The following is a 17,892-nucleotide window of genomic DNA, read 5'->3' as shown; positions in this document are numbered from 1 at the left end:
CAATACTGAATATTGGAGTTATTTATTCTACAAATCAGCGATTCGAACGTTAGCAGAAGGTACATAACTATCAGGAACCCCCCCAAAATTCGTCACAGTACATAGGATGCAGTAAACCAAAATTTGCCAAAAAGTCATTGAGAAAAAATTCGGCATGAATTGGTGGATTTGTTGTTCCCAAAGTATCGAGTGACGGCTCTTATACAAATTCTTTAGGCTCTCATTTTTTGATATCGAATTCAAAACTCATTGCGGGCATATTCTACTAGCAATATAGGAGTATTACATACATATATGGATTTAAATAAAAAAAAAATAATAAAACGAAATTTAACGTTATAAATTTCAATTGCGGTTTCATAGTCACAGCTAATTGTTAATGAATAAATATGTATACATGTAGTCCTAAAACAGTTTTTATTTAATTGGTTTATTTATGCATAGGTTGTATGTATTATGAGCTCTATAATTTTATAAGTGAAAATGCAAAAATTTTAAGAACGAAAGCATATATAAAATTAAAAAAATAGTTCAATGCTTTTGAATACAAAAGATACCTATCAATATTTAACACTTTTAGCTCTTTTTCAAAACTATCTTTGCTCACACGCTAAGTAATTGGTAGATTATAAAAATAAATTATTTTCATTAAAAATTATAAATATTTCTTACATAAAAAATTGGTTTATGATTTTTTCTTATATACCGATTACATATGTATACAAATTTGTATATAGGTCAATACATACATATTAATGAACTATATGGGTCATTCCGTATAAATTAAGCAAATTTTTCAGTGAATTATTGAATTATTTACTTTTGGAAAAACCTGTTTTAAACAGGAACCCATTTTAATAGTTATTTCTTTTTTTAGTCGCGAAATTTCGGGTTAAAAAAATGTTCTGTATGAACAAAATTCGTCTCATTTTATGAACTATTCCATAGTTATAGGGCCGGACTTTTATTCTGTCCTTAAAAAATAAAATTACGGATTAGTTTCGAATTTATAAAATAAAAATACGGATTTTAAAATTTCCTTCGGACTAAAAAATTAAAAGGCCGAAAATAATTTTCCCGAAGAAATGTTATTACAAATGGAATAACAGTTTGGGTCCCAGGTTTAAATTTAAGACTATTTGATCGTTTTCGGCTAGTAGAACATACATGATTTATAAAAATATGAAATTATTATTAAAGAAAAACGCATAGATCAACGCAAAGTATCGAATTATCGTGAAATGACCCTTATGTAGTACATATGAGTGTACGAGTATGAAAGTTATTAACATGTTTTTTTTTTTTGTTTCTTTTTGACTATGTATAAATATTTACTTCGGCTAGCTTTTAACACATTACTTAAATTAGTTGCACCTTTTTTGTGAAGCCGTATTGGTGTTCGAATATAAATGATCAAATTCTGAACAAGCATCGGTATCTGTATGTTCAACAATTTGTAATTGTTCATTCGTATTATGCATAATATGTTCAAATGCCAGGTTGGATACTCGCATAACCTCACCGCCGTCATTATGTACTAATTGGGTTGTCGTTAAATTATGATTTCCAATATTTGGTTGTTGTTGTTGCTGTATCACTTCCATATCAATTTTGTTGTTGTCTTTTTCGTTTACTACTAAATTCTTGAAACTTAAAAATTTATTATTTGACATAACTTGATAACCATCTTCGGTAACAGTGCTTATCATGTCTTCGTTCAATTTGGCAGCAACATTTGCACCACTATGACACATTGCTTTAGTAATTAAATTTGTCGATTCGTTTAATGAGGAAGATGTAGATAATGGTTGGGAACGTGCTCTTTCGTGTAGTGCCGCAGGTGTTTGTTGTTGTTGTTGTTGTTGTGGAGGTGGTGGTAGTGAGAAAATGCCATGCCGCTTACGTATGGAATCAACTACGTCAAATAAATTTTTCGCATCCATAGCTAGTATATGCGCGGAAGACAACATGTCTCTGTTTTGGAATAGAGGTAAATAATTATAAATTAAATGAATTATGCAAGTAAGTAGTTAGACATTTACATGGTTAAAGAAGATTGACATGAAACTAGCAGATCCCAGTTAAGTTATAGTTTCAAAAATTGCTAATGTTTTGAGGTTAGGGCTGAACCACGATCTGATGCCGAATTCGGATACAGCGTATCATTTTGTTGTTGTTGTTGTGCAATGAGTGCTCTTTATCGATTTTGTTATGAAAAACGTATCGATTTGTTATTCAAATGTTATCGATTTCTTATCGGACTAATTTGACTCATCCCATAGTACAGGTTTACAAGTATGATATGTATGAGAAGGAAACAATTCCTTTCTCTTTCTAACACACTGCCGTTTGACACTTCGGTCAGTGTCAAACTAGCGTGGAACATGCGTTTGACACTGAACGAAGTGTCAAAATTACCGGGGTTGCTGTCGTGGAAAGCGACGCAGGGAAACAAAAGGAGCGGAATATCAGCGCTTCCCAAGGCAGTCGGTTCTATGTACCGGAGCGACTCGGGATTTTTCCCGACCAAGGACTGTCATTTCAGTGTAATCCCATTTAATTTGTTTCGTCCCTACCACAAATTGTCATCCTCCCAGCAGCTCCTTGCAGCAGGACTGCTCCATATTCTCTTGCTCCGGGAAGGTATCGAATCCAATCCGGGTCCGTCTCCTGACCTCGGTCCTGAGAAATGGTTTTGCTGCATCTGCCGGAAAAGAATCTTTTTAGGACGGTCATACTCTGTTCAGTGTGTCTCGTGTAAGGGATGGTTGCATCGGACAGGTTGTTCTGGGCTTGATCCCAAAACCCGACGTCCACGTAACTTTTATAAATCTTTTGTGGCTCCTTGCTGTTCACGCCCAAGGGCGTCCCGTAGTCTACGCCTAAGCACCCCCCCCCCCCCCCCCCCATTACCTTCCAGCAGCCCCGCTGCTCAGCAAGCCACAACAAGTACCCGCTGCTGCTCGCGCCTTACGGCGCCAACAACTCAAACAGCTGCTACCACTCATAACTACAATCTTCGTAGTAGAGTCGGAAGCAATGCTGAGCAACAGCCCCTGCCCCCGTCTTCTCCCCCCCTCTTTTCCGGCAGCAATCGTGTAGGTCAGGGAAACAGACTCTTAGTCCCTACCTCCGTTTGCACCGTTTGCCAGCACAGAATATATATGTTTGCGACATCCGCCCAATGCAGCTCCTGCCTCGGGTGGTGCCACTTTCCTAGATGTTCTGGTCTCCGCGACGGCAACCCCTCGGCGGGTTTCATCGCGCCATGTTGCCAGGTCGCAAACCCAAATCATCCGGGTACCCCAATGCTTGCCCAAGGACGCCCAGTCCCAGGGCCACAACAGCAATTGCGTCCTGGCCTTCCTGAACCCAGGCGTAGTCACCCGTCACTTACCCCCAGAGTGGCGACGTCTCCCCTCATGCACTTCAGAATTCTGCAGTTAAACTGTAATGGACTAACTGGGAAGATTACGGAGATAGTCAATTTCATGAAGCGGCACAACATCCGCATTGCTGCGATTCAAGAGACTAAACTCACAGCACGATCTGCATTGCAGTCCTGCTCTGGGTATAATGTCCACAGAAAAGATCGCGAGAGCGGAAATGGAGGCAGCCTCGCGTTTATAATACACCACTCTGTGCAATATCACATATTTGATCCTGGCATCGACCGCAGGGACAACGTCTTAGAACGTCAAGGCCTATCTGTCCGGTCAGGCGATGCAAACCTAGAAATCATCAACATCTACATCCCCCCTGCCACCTGTTGCCCCGGTGGATACCACCCTAATATTAGAGCCTTACTCACTGGAAACAATCGCATTATTTTAGGCGACTTCAATGCCCATCATGATCTATGGCATTCAAATTTGCGGGCGGACAGTAGGGGCGAGATGTTGGCGGATCAAATAGAAGAAACGACGTTCTGCACAATAAACGGAGACGCCCCCACACGTATGGTAGGAAGCTGTCACAGTTCGCCAGATATCTCAATCGTGAGCGCAGAACTCGTAAACTGCGTCAACTGGCAGCCGATGGTATCATTGGCATCCGACCACCTGCCTATACTTGTTTCGCTCGAGCGTACCGCCGACTTCATCGTCACCGAAAAACGCACTTTCATAAACTTTAAAAAAGGAAAGTGGGGAGAATATAAATCCTTTACAGACAACCTCTTTGCTGCCCTCCCTATCCCGACTGATGCCCGCCAAGGGGAGCGTGCCTTTCGCAAGGTCATTGAATCCGCCTCGGCACGTTTCATTCCCGCCGGGAGAATTCCCGAAATCCGGCCCCACTTCCCGGCGGGGGCCGCAAACTTAGCGAGAGAACGTGACCTTATAAGGCAGCTTGATCCAGGCGACCCCCAAATAAGGGATATAAACCAACGCATCAGATTGCTTGTGGATGAACACAAGCGGGCGAAATGGGAGGAGCACCTAAGAGGTTGTAACCTCTCTACCGGTGTGGGTAAACTTTGGTCCACCGTAAAGTCCCTATCGAATCCGAATAAGCACAAAGACAAAGTTTCCATCGCCTTTGGCGACAAAGTGCTGTCGGATGCGAAAAAATGCGCGAGCGCTTTCTGCCGACAATATATAATGCATTCTACGGTCGACAAAGTTAGACGGAGGGCCAACAGACACGCACATAAACACAAATTCAGCGCGTCACCAATCACCATCACCGCTAAAGAGGTTGAGGACGCCATTGGTCGCGCTAAACCATCCAAAGCAGTGGGCCCAGACGGCATAGCCATGCCGATGCTTAAAAGCCTAGGGAAAGAGGGTTTCAAATATTTAGCGCAGGTCTTCAACCTGTCTCTTTCCACCTTTGTCATACCCGAGAAATGGAGAATGGCCAAGGTGGTCCCGCTACTAAAGCCTGGTAAACCAGCTAACATAGGAGAGTCGTATCGTCCGATATCTCTCCTATCGCCAGTAGCAAAGACGCTCGAAGCCATTTTGCTCCCTTATTTCCAAGCAAATTTGCAACTAGCCTCCCATCAGCATGGCTTCAGAAAACTCCATAGCACTACCTCCGCGCTAAATGCCATTAGTACCCAGATAAATTGCGGTTTAAATCAAAACCCCCACCATAGAACAGTACTCGTAGCGCTAAAAGGTGGACCGCAAATTATCTGGGTGGTCGGCAGGCATCGGTGCTATTTAGAAACGAAACATCAAAGCCAAGGAGAATTAAACAAGGGGTGCCACAGGGTGGTGTCCTATCCCCACTTTTGTTTAATTTCTACATATCTAAACTACCTTCACCACCGGAAGGAGTCACAATCGTTTCCTACGCCGATGACTGCACAGTAATGGCCACAGGCCCAGGCCCACAGATCGATGAGCTATGCAATAAAATAAACGGCTACCTCCCTGATCTCTCCAGTTTTTTCGCCTCGCGAAACCTGGCATTATCACCGACTAAATCTTCCGCGACCTTATTTACAACATGGACGTCCCAAATGTCGACCATTTTGAACATCCACGTCGATGGCTCTACGCTACCGACTGTCCTACACCCCAAAATCTTGGGTGTGACGTTTGATCAGGATCTACATTTTGGTGAGCACGCAGCCGCAATTGTTCCGAGAATTCAGAGCCGTAACAAAATCCTCAAATCCCTTGCTGGCAGTACCTGGGGAAAAGATAAAGAAACGCTCATGACTACATACAAAGCAATTAGCCAGCCGATTACGTGCTACGCGTCACCCATATGGTCGCCAAGCCTAAAAATTACCTACTGGAAGAAGCTACAGGCCTGCCAAAATACTGCTCTCAGAATTGCCACGGGCTGTCTTCTTATGTCCCCAGAACACCATCTACATAATGAGGCGAGAATACTCCCCATCAGGGAAAGAAACGAGATGCTGACCAAACAGTTCCTGTTGAATGCCCAGAAACCTGGGCATCCCAACAGACATCTGATTGACGAGCCAGCACCGCCTAGGGGCTTAAGGAGTCATCTCCGTAAGCATTTTGAGGAAATACGGCATCTGAGAACACAGCCGTATGAAGCGAAAAAACACAAGCAGGTCCTTGGTGAACTCCACAAACAGGCGTCGGACCTTTATGCCGGGAATTGCCCGGTGAACCCAGTACTCAAAGTAAAGTATCCAAAACTTGCGGAAGAGGAACGCATACTCCCCAGGGAAACGCGTGTCACTCTGGCTCAACTTCGTTCTGGATACTGTAACAGGTTAAACTCTTACCTATCCAGAATCAACCCCGACATACAAAATGTATGCCCCGCTTGCAATGTGTCCCCACATGACACCAACCATCTCTTTAATTGTAATGTGGAACCAACGCCTCTAACACCCCTTTCCCTATGGTCAACCCCTGTTGAAACAGCAAGTTTCCTTGGACTCCCGTTAGAGGATATTGATGACAGTTTGTGATCGGTCGCGTCTGTTAGGTGGGGCGAAGCACTGCTACAACAACAACAACAACAAGCGGAATATCAGATATGGGATGCTGTGATGGTAATTTTTTTTTTACGAATTTAGTATGAAAATCTTCGACCTTTAAACTTCTCTGAACTTACGCCTCCTTATTCTTCTCGTCTCTTGCTATTAAACCTTAAGACCTTGTTGCATCGTAGATCTATTATCTGCTTAAGTTTCGCTTATAACATTATTAATGGGTTTACTGACTGCCCGTGCTTGCTGGAGCGGTTTCGATTTAATGCCCCTCAACGTTCTCTCCGAAATTTCTATCCCTTTTATGGTGATAATCTTAGAACTAATTATGCCTGTAATGCTCCTATTGCCCGTGCTATACGTGAGTTTAACTCACTGAGCGTTACGGTTTCCTTGGATTTTTCACTACCAAGGTTTAAATTTTTAATTATTTTAAACTGCATTTTAAGTTCTCCGGTCCATATATGTATATAAGTTTCATACTTCTAGCTCCACATTGAATTTAAGAACTATTTAATATATTTAGTCTGTAAGGATTTATTCCATTGACTGCAAATAAATGAAATGAAAATGTATTTCACCTATATGCGTCCTACAGAAAATTATACCGAAGTCTTGAATTGGGGTATCTGAGGACGCGTAGTTATCGCAGCATTAAGAATAGAAACACGAGTGCTAAGTTTTTCTACCCGTTCAAAAGTTCTCCGCGAAAAACATTTTGAAACCGAGGTCGACTGCAATAACCCGTCCAAAAATGTGGAAAGAGAAAAAAAAAGACGCCTTTTGTCCTGTTATCTATGGTTCAAAGGCGAAAACGTATTCGAATTTTTGGAAGCGAGGCAAAAACGCGTCTATTAATACCCCCTCGACGGTTTTGGTCGTGTCTTAGCAATCGTGCCCGGTAATAAAGTATCACAATTTGTTAATTAAAATTGTCCAAAACATATGGATTTTAAAGAGAGATGGGATTAAGTGCTCATTTGAAAGTAAATCAGGATATTTCTTTGTAATTTTGCAATAAAAATTTTACACAGTTTTCGTTAGCAGCTACTACAATTTTCTTGGACATAAGAAGTACAACAGTGCCAAATAGCATCCACACAAAAAACGACTAAGAACAAGCATTTTATCAGGTGAGCGTGGCTGTGTATGTGCGCGCTGCTACATATCCTACTTGTAGACCTGTACTTTGACTCATCCGTTTTGTAAATAAGTCAAAGCTTCAATATAAAATCAATGACACACATATAACTCTTCAAGCTAGCAGTGAGGAAATCAATAGGAAGATAATGGCAAGCTGACAACAGACGAAATACGAAATATAATAACACAGTAGCCATCATCCAGTGAATTTTCAAGCTCCGTATCACGCTCAATTCTCACGAGAATGCTCTGGATCATTGGGAGACTTGAGAAGCAGAGCTCGTGATATTTTCATACCACAAATCACACACAGAAGATTGCGCATTCACGAGTTCTAAATTGCTTCGTTCTTCGCATCTACGTCACACTTGACTGCTTGAGCGAATGAAAGAAAGAGAAAAAAACAAAAGCTAAAGCGGGAGTCATTGGTGCCGTATGTCGTATCGCTGTAGTCGTATCCCTAACGTAATCAGCTGTTCATCGTTACGACGGTACACCAAAAACTAATTGGTTGGCTACGATACGGTTACGACCTTAGCAGCACCAATAATCGATTGCACTGATTCCCATAAGGTTGGTCGAATCAGCTGTTATAAGGTTACCGATAAAGCACCAATGTCTGCAGCTCAAAGGAAAATTACGTAAAAATTGCTCATAAAAAACAGCTGATCTTTCGTTTACATGCGCTATGCGTGTGTGATTTGTGTTTTTGTACACATGAGTTGTGATAGGCAGATGTCGCCGTTGCGTATCACTTAACACATACGGCTAAAAGCCAAACAGCGACACCAATTTAAAAAAGCAGGTTTATTAAAAGCAGCGTTGCCGAACTTAAGACAAGAAATTAGCTGGATTTATCTGGCTCAAACGTTGTTGTTGCATTTATATGCAAAATAATTTATCTGGCTCATGATCTTTAGGATGGGATGATGGCTAATATCTACAAAATGTGGCGAAAAATTAATTTGTTTTGTATACTCTACTGGACCTACAGATTGCACAGATTGCTGTATGTCTTGCAGAAAGTATATTTTTTTTTTTTTTTGTTTACAATGTTATTATTAACAATGGTGTATGCACTCGAAATCTTAAGCCATTAGATTGAAAAAATTTGGTAGATTTGATATGGAAAACCCAAACAATGTACATTAGACTGGGTCAAAAAAAAGTTCCACAACGCATACCCAAAAAAAAATAATTTTCGAGCCTGCGAAATTAAATTTTTTGGGTTGTTTTCGACTTTGATTTTTAAGTTTTTTTTTCATGACCTACTAAAAAAATTAGGATGAGTCCGGGATGAGTCCCAAAGGAGTATGCGACATATGCCAGTTTTGATCTCTTTGTATGCACCGAAGATCCTGGGTTCACGCCCCGGAAAAAGCAACATCAAAAACTTTAGAAACAAATTTTTTCAATTAGAAGAAAATTTTTCTAAGCGGGGTCGCCCCTCGGCAGTGTTTGGCAAGCACTTCGAGTGTATTTCTGCCATGAAAAGCTCTCAGTGAAAACTCATCTGCCTTGTAGATGCCGTTCGGAGTCGGCATTAAACAAGTAGGTCCCATCCCGCCAATTTGTAGGAAGAGAAGCAAATTGGAAGAGAAGCTCGGCCTTAGATCTCTTCGGAGGTTATCGCGCCTTACATTTACTTTTTTCAGGGACTGAAATTGTTATTCCTTTTATAATATAATTCCTTGCAAAAATATTAATTTTGGACTTTAAATATATTTGGATCAAGATACAAATTATTTTCGGATTTTTATTTTTTGAGTCCGATAGAACTAGTTAAACTCGGACTTTTAAAAATAAAAGTCAGGAAATAAAAGTTAAATCCGAAATTTTGTTTTTAAGGCCAAAATAAAAGTCCCGCTATTTTTTAATTTTTCTATAATTGAAAAATTGTATTTTGTTTTTGGAATAGTAATAGAAATTTTTTCAGACAACCTGCCATAGCTGCGAGATAGATCCATTTCGAAGGGTGCTAAGCCTTCATCATCAGTACGCTTTAGGAACGCTGCGCTAACCATTTAGCTATACAGTGGTGGTTTGTTTGACTGATAAATTGCTACTTCTATTCCTTCTTACCAATTATATTTATTCAGTGTTGCGAAATCTTTTGCAAATCACTGATAATGCTGCCTAAAGCGTACCTAAAACATACTGATGATGAAGGCTTAGCACCCTTCGAAATGGATCTATCTGCGCAGCTATGGCAGGTTGTCTGAAAAATTTTCTACTTACTATTCCAAAAACAAAATACAATATTTCAATTATAGAAAAATTAAAAAATAACAGTAATTATCATTAGAAAAAAATTATTGTTCTGGCCTTGAGCTCGAATCGAACCTTGAATCATTTATCAATAGGGCGATAAAAACAAAAACAAAAGTCCCGCTTGATAACAAAGAAATGGCTTATCCGAATTAAAAAAAATTTTATTTTGGCCTTAAAAAATAAAAGTCCGGATTTAACTGTTATTTCCGGACTTTTATTTTTAAAAGTCCGAGTTTAACTAGTTCTATGGGACTCAAAAAATAAAAATGCAGATTTTACTTTTATATGTGGACTTTTGGGGAAAAAGTTCGAAAAATAAAAAGGATGAATGATTCGACATGATATTGCTATAGGGATACCTGGGATCTCAAACATTTTCACCTAGGAAAATTTTTTTACCAGGACTTTTTCGTCTCCGAAAAAAATAATTATTATTTTCCGTCCCTGATTTTTTGTATGCGTTGAACTGTTCCCTTTTGTTTGAGCATGTCCTATGAAGAGACCCATATGGGATCGAACAAAGATTAATCTCTTTTCTCATCAAAAAGTGTTAGTTTGCGTATGATACGAGGTTATGTGCATTTTAAAACTAACAAAAAATTGTTAAATGCATCTATGTAAAAAATTACTAAGTCACCAACTTATTCTAAGAGATATGGGTCGACAATAATGGAACATAGGTTGAACTGGCCGGTCCATGAGGACCTCACATAGACTGAATAAGTCCGTAGTGTTATAATGGAACATAAGGTTCAAGTCATTTAGGTTCGGCATAGGGCTCCACATTTTTCTTAAATAATTCGAATCAATCACGTATAAACTTTTTTATTTAACTCACTTCGTTGCCGGGTTTTTCATGTTTCTTAAACTGGGCTACACAGATTTCTACCTGACTAACCGCAACTGTACCCAAAAGGGACTATAGGGGATCAATTATGCCCCAATGTAGACAAAGAGATCAATCGGAGACAGCTCTCTTTATCCATATGAAAGTAAAGTGTCTGGTATTTAATACTTTTCACAGCATGCTTGCTTTTTACTTCTCGTAGTTCATTTTTATACGCATAAGTCAATTTCTAATTACCTTCTGTATTCGCTATCGAGTGTAGTATCACTATATTGTTGTGCGAGTCGCATTGTTGCCACCAAATCTTGCATATCCTTCGACAATACTTTATGTGCCATTTCAACTTCCCTGAAAAGTTAAAAATTTATTTTGTGAATCAATGTTATTAAAAAAAGTAAATTCCATTTACCTATGCGCTTGCGTTGGAAAAACCTGTGCCAATCTATCCACGGATGCTAATAAGGTACGCAACTCAATTCCAACATTCCTCACCAAATATAAATAATTATTAGCATTCGATTTTTCAACATCTTGCGATAATGTCATAATGGCCTTAACGACATTTGTTGTGGCTATATAGACGTCGTCGTTGCTGCGATCGATGGTGGTTGTACGCTTTAATCGATTGCTGCCTCCGCTACCACAGCTTACTTTGGATGATATGACATCATTATTTGGCCTTGAATCACTTTGTGTATCATTAAAATTACTAGCACAAGTCGTATTTTCTATTGGGGATGTACTTTTCTTTAAGGTATCAAATTTGGAATCAGGGGTATGGGGACGTGAAGCTCCTAAATAATTACTAATACTTGGTGAACAGTCTGGTAAGCTTGATGGTCCATGAATAGAATTGAAATACGCTGATGTATTTAGGTCCGAATTTGATGTTGCGAGACTTAGGCGCTTCTTCTAGAAATGGGAAGAGTGTAAATTATTACAAGAAAAGAGTGCATTTTAATCTTAATAAAAGGACACAAGCCTACGAAATTAAAAGAAAAAAACTAGTCCATATCCTGGGATCAGAATACACTTTTTAAAGATTTTTTTAAAAGTGCGACATTAATTCCAGATTGAAGTTCAATATTGTAAACACTTTGTGTAAACTTATCCCAGTATGGAAATTGTAGGGCTGTGTTTGTTAGAAAAAAATTAAAAACAAAAAAAAAACATATTAAACAGTATACCGTAATTAAAAAAACTTACGATTATGATATGGCAATTATGAACATTTTAACAGAAGGGTTAATTAAGGCAACTTATATAGTTTACAGGTCACAGAATTTTTTCTAATATATTTTACTTATTTTACTTGCCCTAAACTGTTTGAGAAATCACTCCTTTTATTGTAAACTGATGTTTTTTTTTTGCCAGATCAAAGAGTGCACACAAAACAACAGAACAACGAGCAACAAGGAATAGAAATGTTACGGAGCATCAGTGCTTATAAATGTCGGAACTTCCAACTAACTTGGGCTTCTAATTCCGATTAAGGTTCCGACTATTTGGAATCGGTAGGAGGTGTAGTTCGGGTCAACACTGACTTTGAGGGTTTCATTGCTTCCTCCTCGTAAAAAAGGGACAATTCATCCCACGGACATATTTTATTTTAATTATTTTTTTTTTGTCTCTGTTTACACTTTATTATTTCATATAAATATTGTAACGAATTTTGGGAAATTCCGCCTATTCCAAACCTTCTGCTAACGTTCGCATCGCTTAACTGTCGAATAAATAACTCCAATATTCTGTGTTGCAAAATGGTCTTAATTAGACTACTTTGGGAGTACTTCACAATAACACTTGTACTTCACAACTAGTTGCATGTTTAAATCAAACTGATTAGTTATGCCTCAGGTTTCGATGCTTTTATACTCTCTGTTGCCTCGTCTGCATATTTCTACTAAGGCCTCGACGTTTCGCCTTCTAGAATAGTTGTATCCCCTACTTGGTAATTGAGCTATATGCGTGTATGTGTGAGTAACTACTTCGGCTGATGATTAAATCTGTGTGTGTGAGATAGCTCTTCGTCGCCTTCCACATATGTAAGTGTTGCTAGCTTTTATGTGGACATGTACATAAGAGTGGCTGCTTCATGTTTTTGTTGTTGCGTGATTATTTACTAACAGGCTAATATTCGTCACACTGCCCTCCACCTAGGTCTCTCGATCCGACCGCTGCTAGCCTCTCCAAATGAACCACCCTTCTATTTCGTGGTTTCCCAATTCTTTGTATGCGGTAGATGACATCACTGATCCCCTTCACAACTTTGTACGAGCCTTCCCAGCTACATTGAAATTTTGAGTGAACAACTTTCCGCCGGTGAGGGCTGTATAACATTACCAAATCTCCCTCCACGAAACCTTCCGAATTGTTGTTCTTGTCGTACCTGTGTTTCATCTTACTACTCATTATCCTGGTTCGTTGCCTCGCACTCTGTTGTTTGGCCACTGGACTACTTAGAAGAGGTTGAGCTTGACCGATTGGCTTTGTATAATGAGTATCGTTTTGACGTTTAACAACAGTAGTGCGCACTGGCTTGCATTCTTTCTCGAAAATTATTTCCTTTGTTTTAGCGCGTCCGTTTGGGTTTCTCAATGTCAGTGTTTTTCCCGCAGGTACATTCAGTTTTGATTTGTTTGGCCCATATGTTCCACATGTCTTTGCCCGGCCTGCTGTCTCTGACTTTCGTAGTCTTTGTCTCCTCCACCAGCACTCGCTTACTGCTGGACCCGTTCTCAAAACTGTAGTTAAGTGGTACATTCTTGTTCTTATACTGCATAATCCTTTTCTGCATATCGATCCTGATGCCATGGTCAACTAAGAAATCCACTCCCAATATGACTGCATCAACAATCTCTGCCACAACGAATTTTTGTAGAACCTTTCAAATTAAGACCTCACATATCACTTCTCCTTGGACTTGGTTATACTCCCCAGTGACCGAACGCAATCTTGCTCCAGGTAACGGGTTTTCTCTCCTGTTGGCCAAGTCAGATCGGATTAAGGATTGAGATGCCCCCGTATGTACAGTCAGCATGCTCTTTGCCATCCACGTTTCCTCTGACGGTAAGACTCCGGTAAGATTCCGATTTGTGATGCAGATATCACAGGACATTCAATAGTTGGGGCAAGTTGTCGATCTTTACATCTGACTCGCTCTTGCTTATCTCCTCCAGCTTTGCACTTAAGGCCACGCATGCTGTTGGAGCCACTAGGGTCAAGACCGCAATAACTTGCAATGTGACCTGGCTTCCCGCATTTGAAGCATTTGATTACTCTGTCACTCCGCTTTTGCGGGCCTTTCAGTGCCTCTAATAGTGTGTTCACCAGTCTGGCCTATCTACTTCCGCACGGCGTGCTTTGAAAGCTGGCTTAGATAGAAGAGATGCTGTTTCCTGAGTCAGCGCATGGGATACTGTTTCAGCAAATGTTGGCTTTGGATTTTCGTATGTCGCTCGCTTCTTTTCAAAGTCCCGTATTCCATTAATAAAGCTCTGAATTTTTACCCTTTCGGTGTATTCCACGGGTGCATTTGCTAGATGGGCCAGCCTTTCGACATCCGACGCAAATTCCTGCAAAGTCTCATTCGCTTTTTGGTAATGCTTTTGCAACTTAATTTGGTATATCTGTTTCCTATGCTCGCTTCCGTAACGTGTCTCAACAGAGGCCATCAATGTTTCTAACTGTTCCGTTGGTACTCTGGAATAGTCTGTAAGATTTCAGCTGCGGGCACTTTTAATGCTACGAACAGGGCAGCAACTTTATCTTCAGCATTCCAGTTGTTCACTGCTGACGTCTTCTCAAATTGAAGCTTGAATACCTGGAAAAGAACAGAGCCGTCAAAAGATGGAGTTTTTACCTTCGGATTGCTCGCTGGAACAGCTGGACGATTTAGATGTATATTCGCGATAATTACTTCTTTGGCCGTCCCTAGAAGTCTATTTATAAAAGACAAAAAGTTTCAGATAGTGTTCGGACTTGATAGCCAAGATCAGATAATTATGTCTAGTGCAACTCAAATACGTTATGCAGAATGCCACAAAAATACCATCGAAAAGTGAAGAAAGTGTGGTATTGTTTAACTTTAATTGTTTTTAGTCTTTTCATTCTTCATTTTCTGTATATTTCACTCGATTATTACTAAGTGTAGGCTGTACTAAGTATATAATTTTCCTTAATAAAATAGAAGTCATGATTATGATTTTTAGTGCTCTCCGACATGCCCACCCGACCCCAATTTTGAGGCAGTCCTTTTTTAAAAATCGGCGAGAGAAATGAATAAAATTCTCCAAGCACTCCGATATTGGGGTTTCTTAGCTTAACTTGTATTATTTTATTCACTTCAAAATTTTTGTTAAACAAAAGTTGAAATTACATATTGTATATTGGGAAATTCCGCTTATTTGGAACCCTCTGCTAACGTTCAAATCGCTAAACTGTTGAATAAATCACTCCAACGTTTTCACTTCGCAACTGATAGCGTGATTAGATCAAACTGATTACTGATTCCTCAGCTTGCGCTGCTTTTATACTCTCAGTTTACTCGTTCGTCCATTTCTCCTAAGGTCTAGTCATTTCGCGAAAGTGTATTCCAGAACAATTGTATTCCTTGCTTGGTAATTTCTATATACATGTATATTTGTAGTTTATATGTATATTATAGTTTCTTATAGCCATATGCGGGTGTATGCGTGAGTACTGCTTCGGCTGATGATTACATGTGGTTGTGAGTATCTCTTCGTTGCCTTGTATGTATGTGTGTAAATGATGATTGATTTGTTTACGTCCACAAGACTGGCAGCTTGCTTTATTGTTGTTGTGCCTTTATTTATTTAGTATCAGCTTAGTGATGCTAATATTCCACACAATATGTATATGGGTTAAATCATCAATTGCCTTGTAAAAAAAGCCTCCTATTAAGCAGCCTTACATTTGAAACCAGCATCTTAAAGGTAGAATTAATTGGGCAATTCACAAGTATTGTATTTGTTGTAAAATCTAAAGTGTTTAGTTGTTGCCATGGTTTATATCATAACATTTGATTAAAGCATAGCACATACGATGAATAGGAGACCATATGAATTGCCTAAATATTAAGTGTAATTTTATAAAACAGTTTTATATAACTTAAATCAAGTTGAGCCATTTGGACAACTTCAGTTAACTGTGAAAAATGTACGTAGTGTTGTTCATTTTCATACCAACCATAACGCATTCGTGCCATTTTTAAAGGGCCAGTTAAAATTCCTTAACCCTAACGCCATAGTCGTAACCATACCCATATCCATAACCATCCCCATTGTGATCGATTAATGGTGCCACAACCTTAAACAGCTGACATTTTCATAAAAATGATGAAAACGCTAAAAATTACAAACATATTCCACAAACAATAAGTCTCTTTGTCAAAACGTATCCAAAACAATAAATAAAATATACAACAAGTTAATAAATTCACCAACTCAAATATCTTTAGGTTATGAATATGGCGAAAAACCAAAAACCAATTGGTTGGCTATGATATGGTTATGGCTTTGGAGTTATGGTATGGCATCATTAATCGATTACATTGATTTCCATAAGGTTGGTTCGATCAGCTGTTTTATCTGGTTATGGATAAGTCACCTTTAACTGGCCCTTAAGTCGTTGTTTACACACAAATACTTTTGTTGATCGAACTCGTTACTTTAAGAAAGAAAGCGAACGGGCCCCGAATCGCTTGTGCTCGGCAATTCGTTTTGCGTTGTCTTTCTTCTTTTCACAAATTCTTTTATATTGAATATTTCCTTTAAAATTGCTACAATTTTTGCATTTTAATAATAATAATTTTATTTTGTTTTTAAATAATGAATATTTGATGCTTTATTTGAATGAATGAAAAAATTGTTAACAAAAAAATTCAAAGGAAATGTTAAAAAGATGCACGAAGAGAGTTGCCGTGTGTAAATGGAATGTGCAACACCAAAATAGAAATTGTCGATAATTCGCAACAAAAATATTCGTAGGTAACCTCGGTGTAAGGCTGTGGTGTAATTAACAGAAATTCTCAAAAAAAAAAAAAAATATGATGACCAAACCAAAAACCAAAAAAAATAACGTAGAACAGTAACTTTTTAAACATAATTTTCGCCTCGCTAACAAACTTTTTGTTTTCGTATGGTGACTAATACAGAAATCTGTTCGGTTCTCCTCCTTGGACATAATATTTATGCATTGAATTTTCTCTTCTTGCAGAATTTAATATATCAAATCTTTTTCGAAATATGCCAGATATGAATGCTCTACTTGCAAGCTGAAAAACGACTTTAAATTTAACAAGTAAGGAAGGCTAAGTTCGGGTGTAACCAAACATTACATACTAAGCTGAGAGCTTTGGAGAGAAAATAAGGGAAAATCACCATGTAGGAAAATGAACCTAGGGTAATCCTGGAATGTATTAAAGAGTATTTTAGAAGGGAGTGGGCCATAGTTCTATAGGTGGACCCCTTTTCGAGATATCGCCATAAAGGTCGACCAGGGGTGATTTTATAATGCGTTTGTGCGATATGGATATCAAATTAAAGGTATAAGGGAGTGGCCCTTAGTTGTATATGTGAAGGCGTTTTCGAGATATCGACCAAAATGTGGCCAGGGTGACCCAGAACATCATCTGTTGGGTACCAGTAATTTATTTATATATATAATACCACGAACAGTATTCCTGCCATGATTCCAAGGGCTTTCGATTTCGCCCTGCAGAACTTTTTCATTTTCTTCTACTTAATATGGTAGGTGTCACACCCATTTTACAAGTTTTTTCAAAAGTTATATTTTGCGTCAAAAAACCAATCCAATCACCATGTTTCATCCCTTTTTTCGTATTTGGTATTTTATTTTTCGAAATTTTCGATATCGAAAAAGTGGGTGTGGTCATAGTCGAATTTCGCCCATTTTTAATACCAACATAAAGTGAGCTCAGATAAGTACGTGAACTAAGTTTAGTAAAGATATATCGATTTTTGTGTTATCGTGTTAACGGCCGAGAGGAAGGGCGGACGGTCGACTGTGTATAAAAACTGGGCGTGGCTTCAACCGATTTCGCCCATTTTCACAGTTATCGTCATAGAATATATGCCTCTACCAAATTTCACAAGGATTTGTAAATTTTTGTTCGACTTATGGCATTAAAAGTATTCTAAACGAATTAAATGAAAAAGGGCGG

At 38.9% G+C, this 17,892-nt stretch overlaps 1 protein-coding gene across 6 annotated transcripts in view; it reads right to left on the bottom strand.

Annotated features, from left to right (window-relative positions):
* Positions 1–440: 440 nt before the first annotated feature.
* The window catches only part of Fak (protein tyrosine kinase 2 Fak), a 221,391-nt gene continuing 203,939 nt past the window's right edge, over positions 441–17,892 (bottom strand). For all 6 annotated transcript variants that reach the window (XM_067772376.1, XM_067772374.1, XM_067772379.1 and 3 more), the window contains 3 exons: positions 11,098–11,600; positions 10,926–11,036; positions 441–1,974 (listed from right to left, as the gene is read on the bottom strand). In XM_067772376.1, the coding sequence (XP_067628477.1) occupies positions 1,365–1,974; positions 10,926–11,036; positions 11,098–11,600 (1,224 nt within the window). In that variant the 3' untranslated portion in view covers positions 441–1,364. The remainder of the gene's footprint in view (positions 1,975–10,925; positions 11,037–11,097; positions 11,601–17,892) is intronic.

The sequence above is a fragment of the Eurosta solidaginis genome, chromosome 3 (assembly GCF_040869045.1).
Source record: "Eurosta solidaginis isolate ZX-2024a chromosome 3, ASM4086904v1, whole genome shotgun sequence".
Taxonomy (NCBI): domain Eukaryota; kingdom Metazoa; phylum Arthropoda; class Insecta; order Diptera; family Tephritidae; genus Eurosta; species Eurosta solidaginis.
The sequence above is the reverse complement of the archived record's forward strand: the minus strand, read 5'-3'. Positions and strand labels throughout refer to the sequence as shown.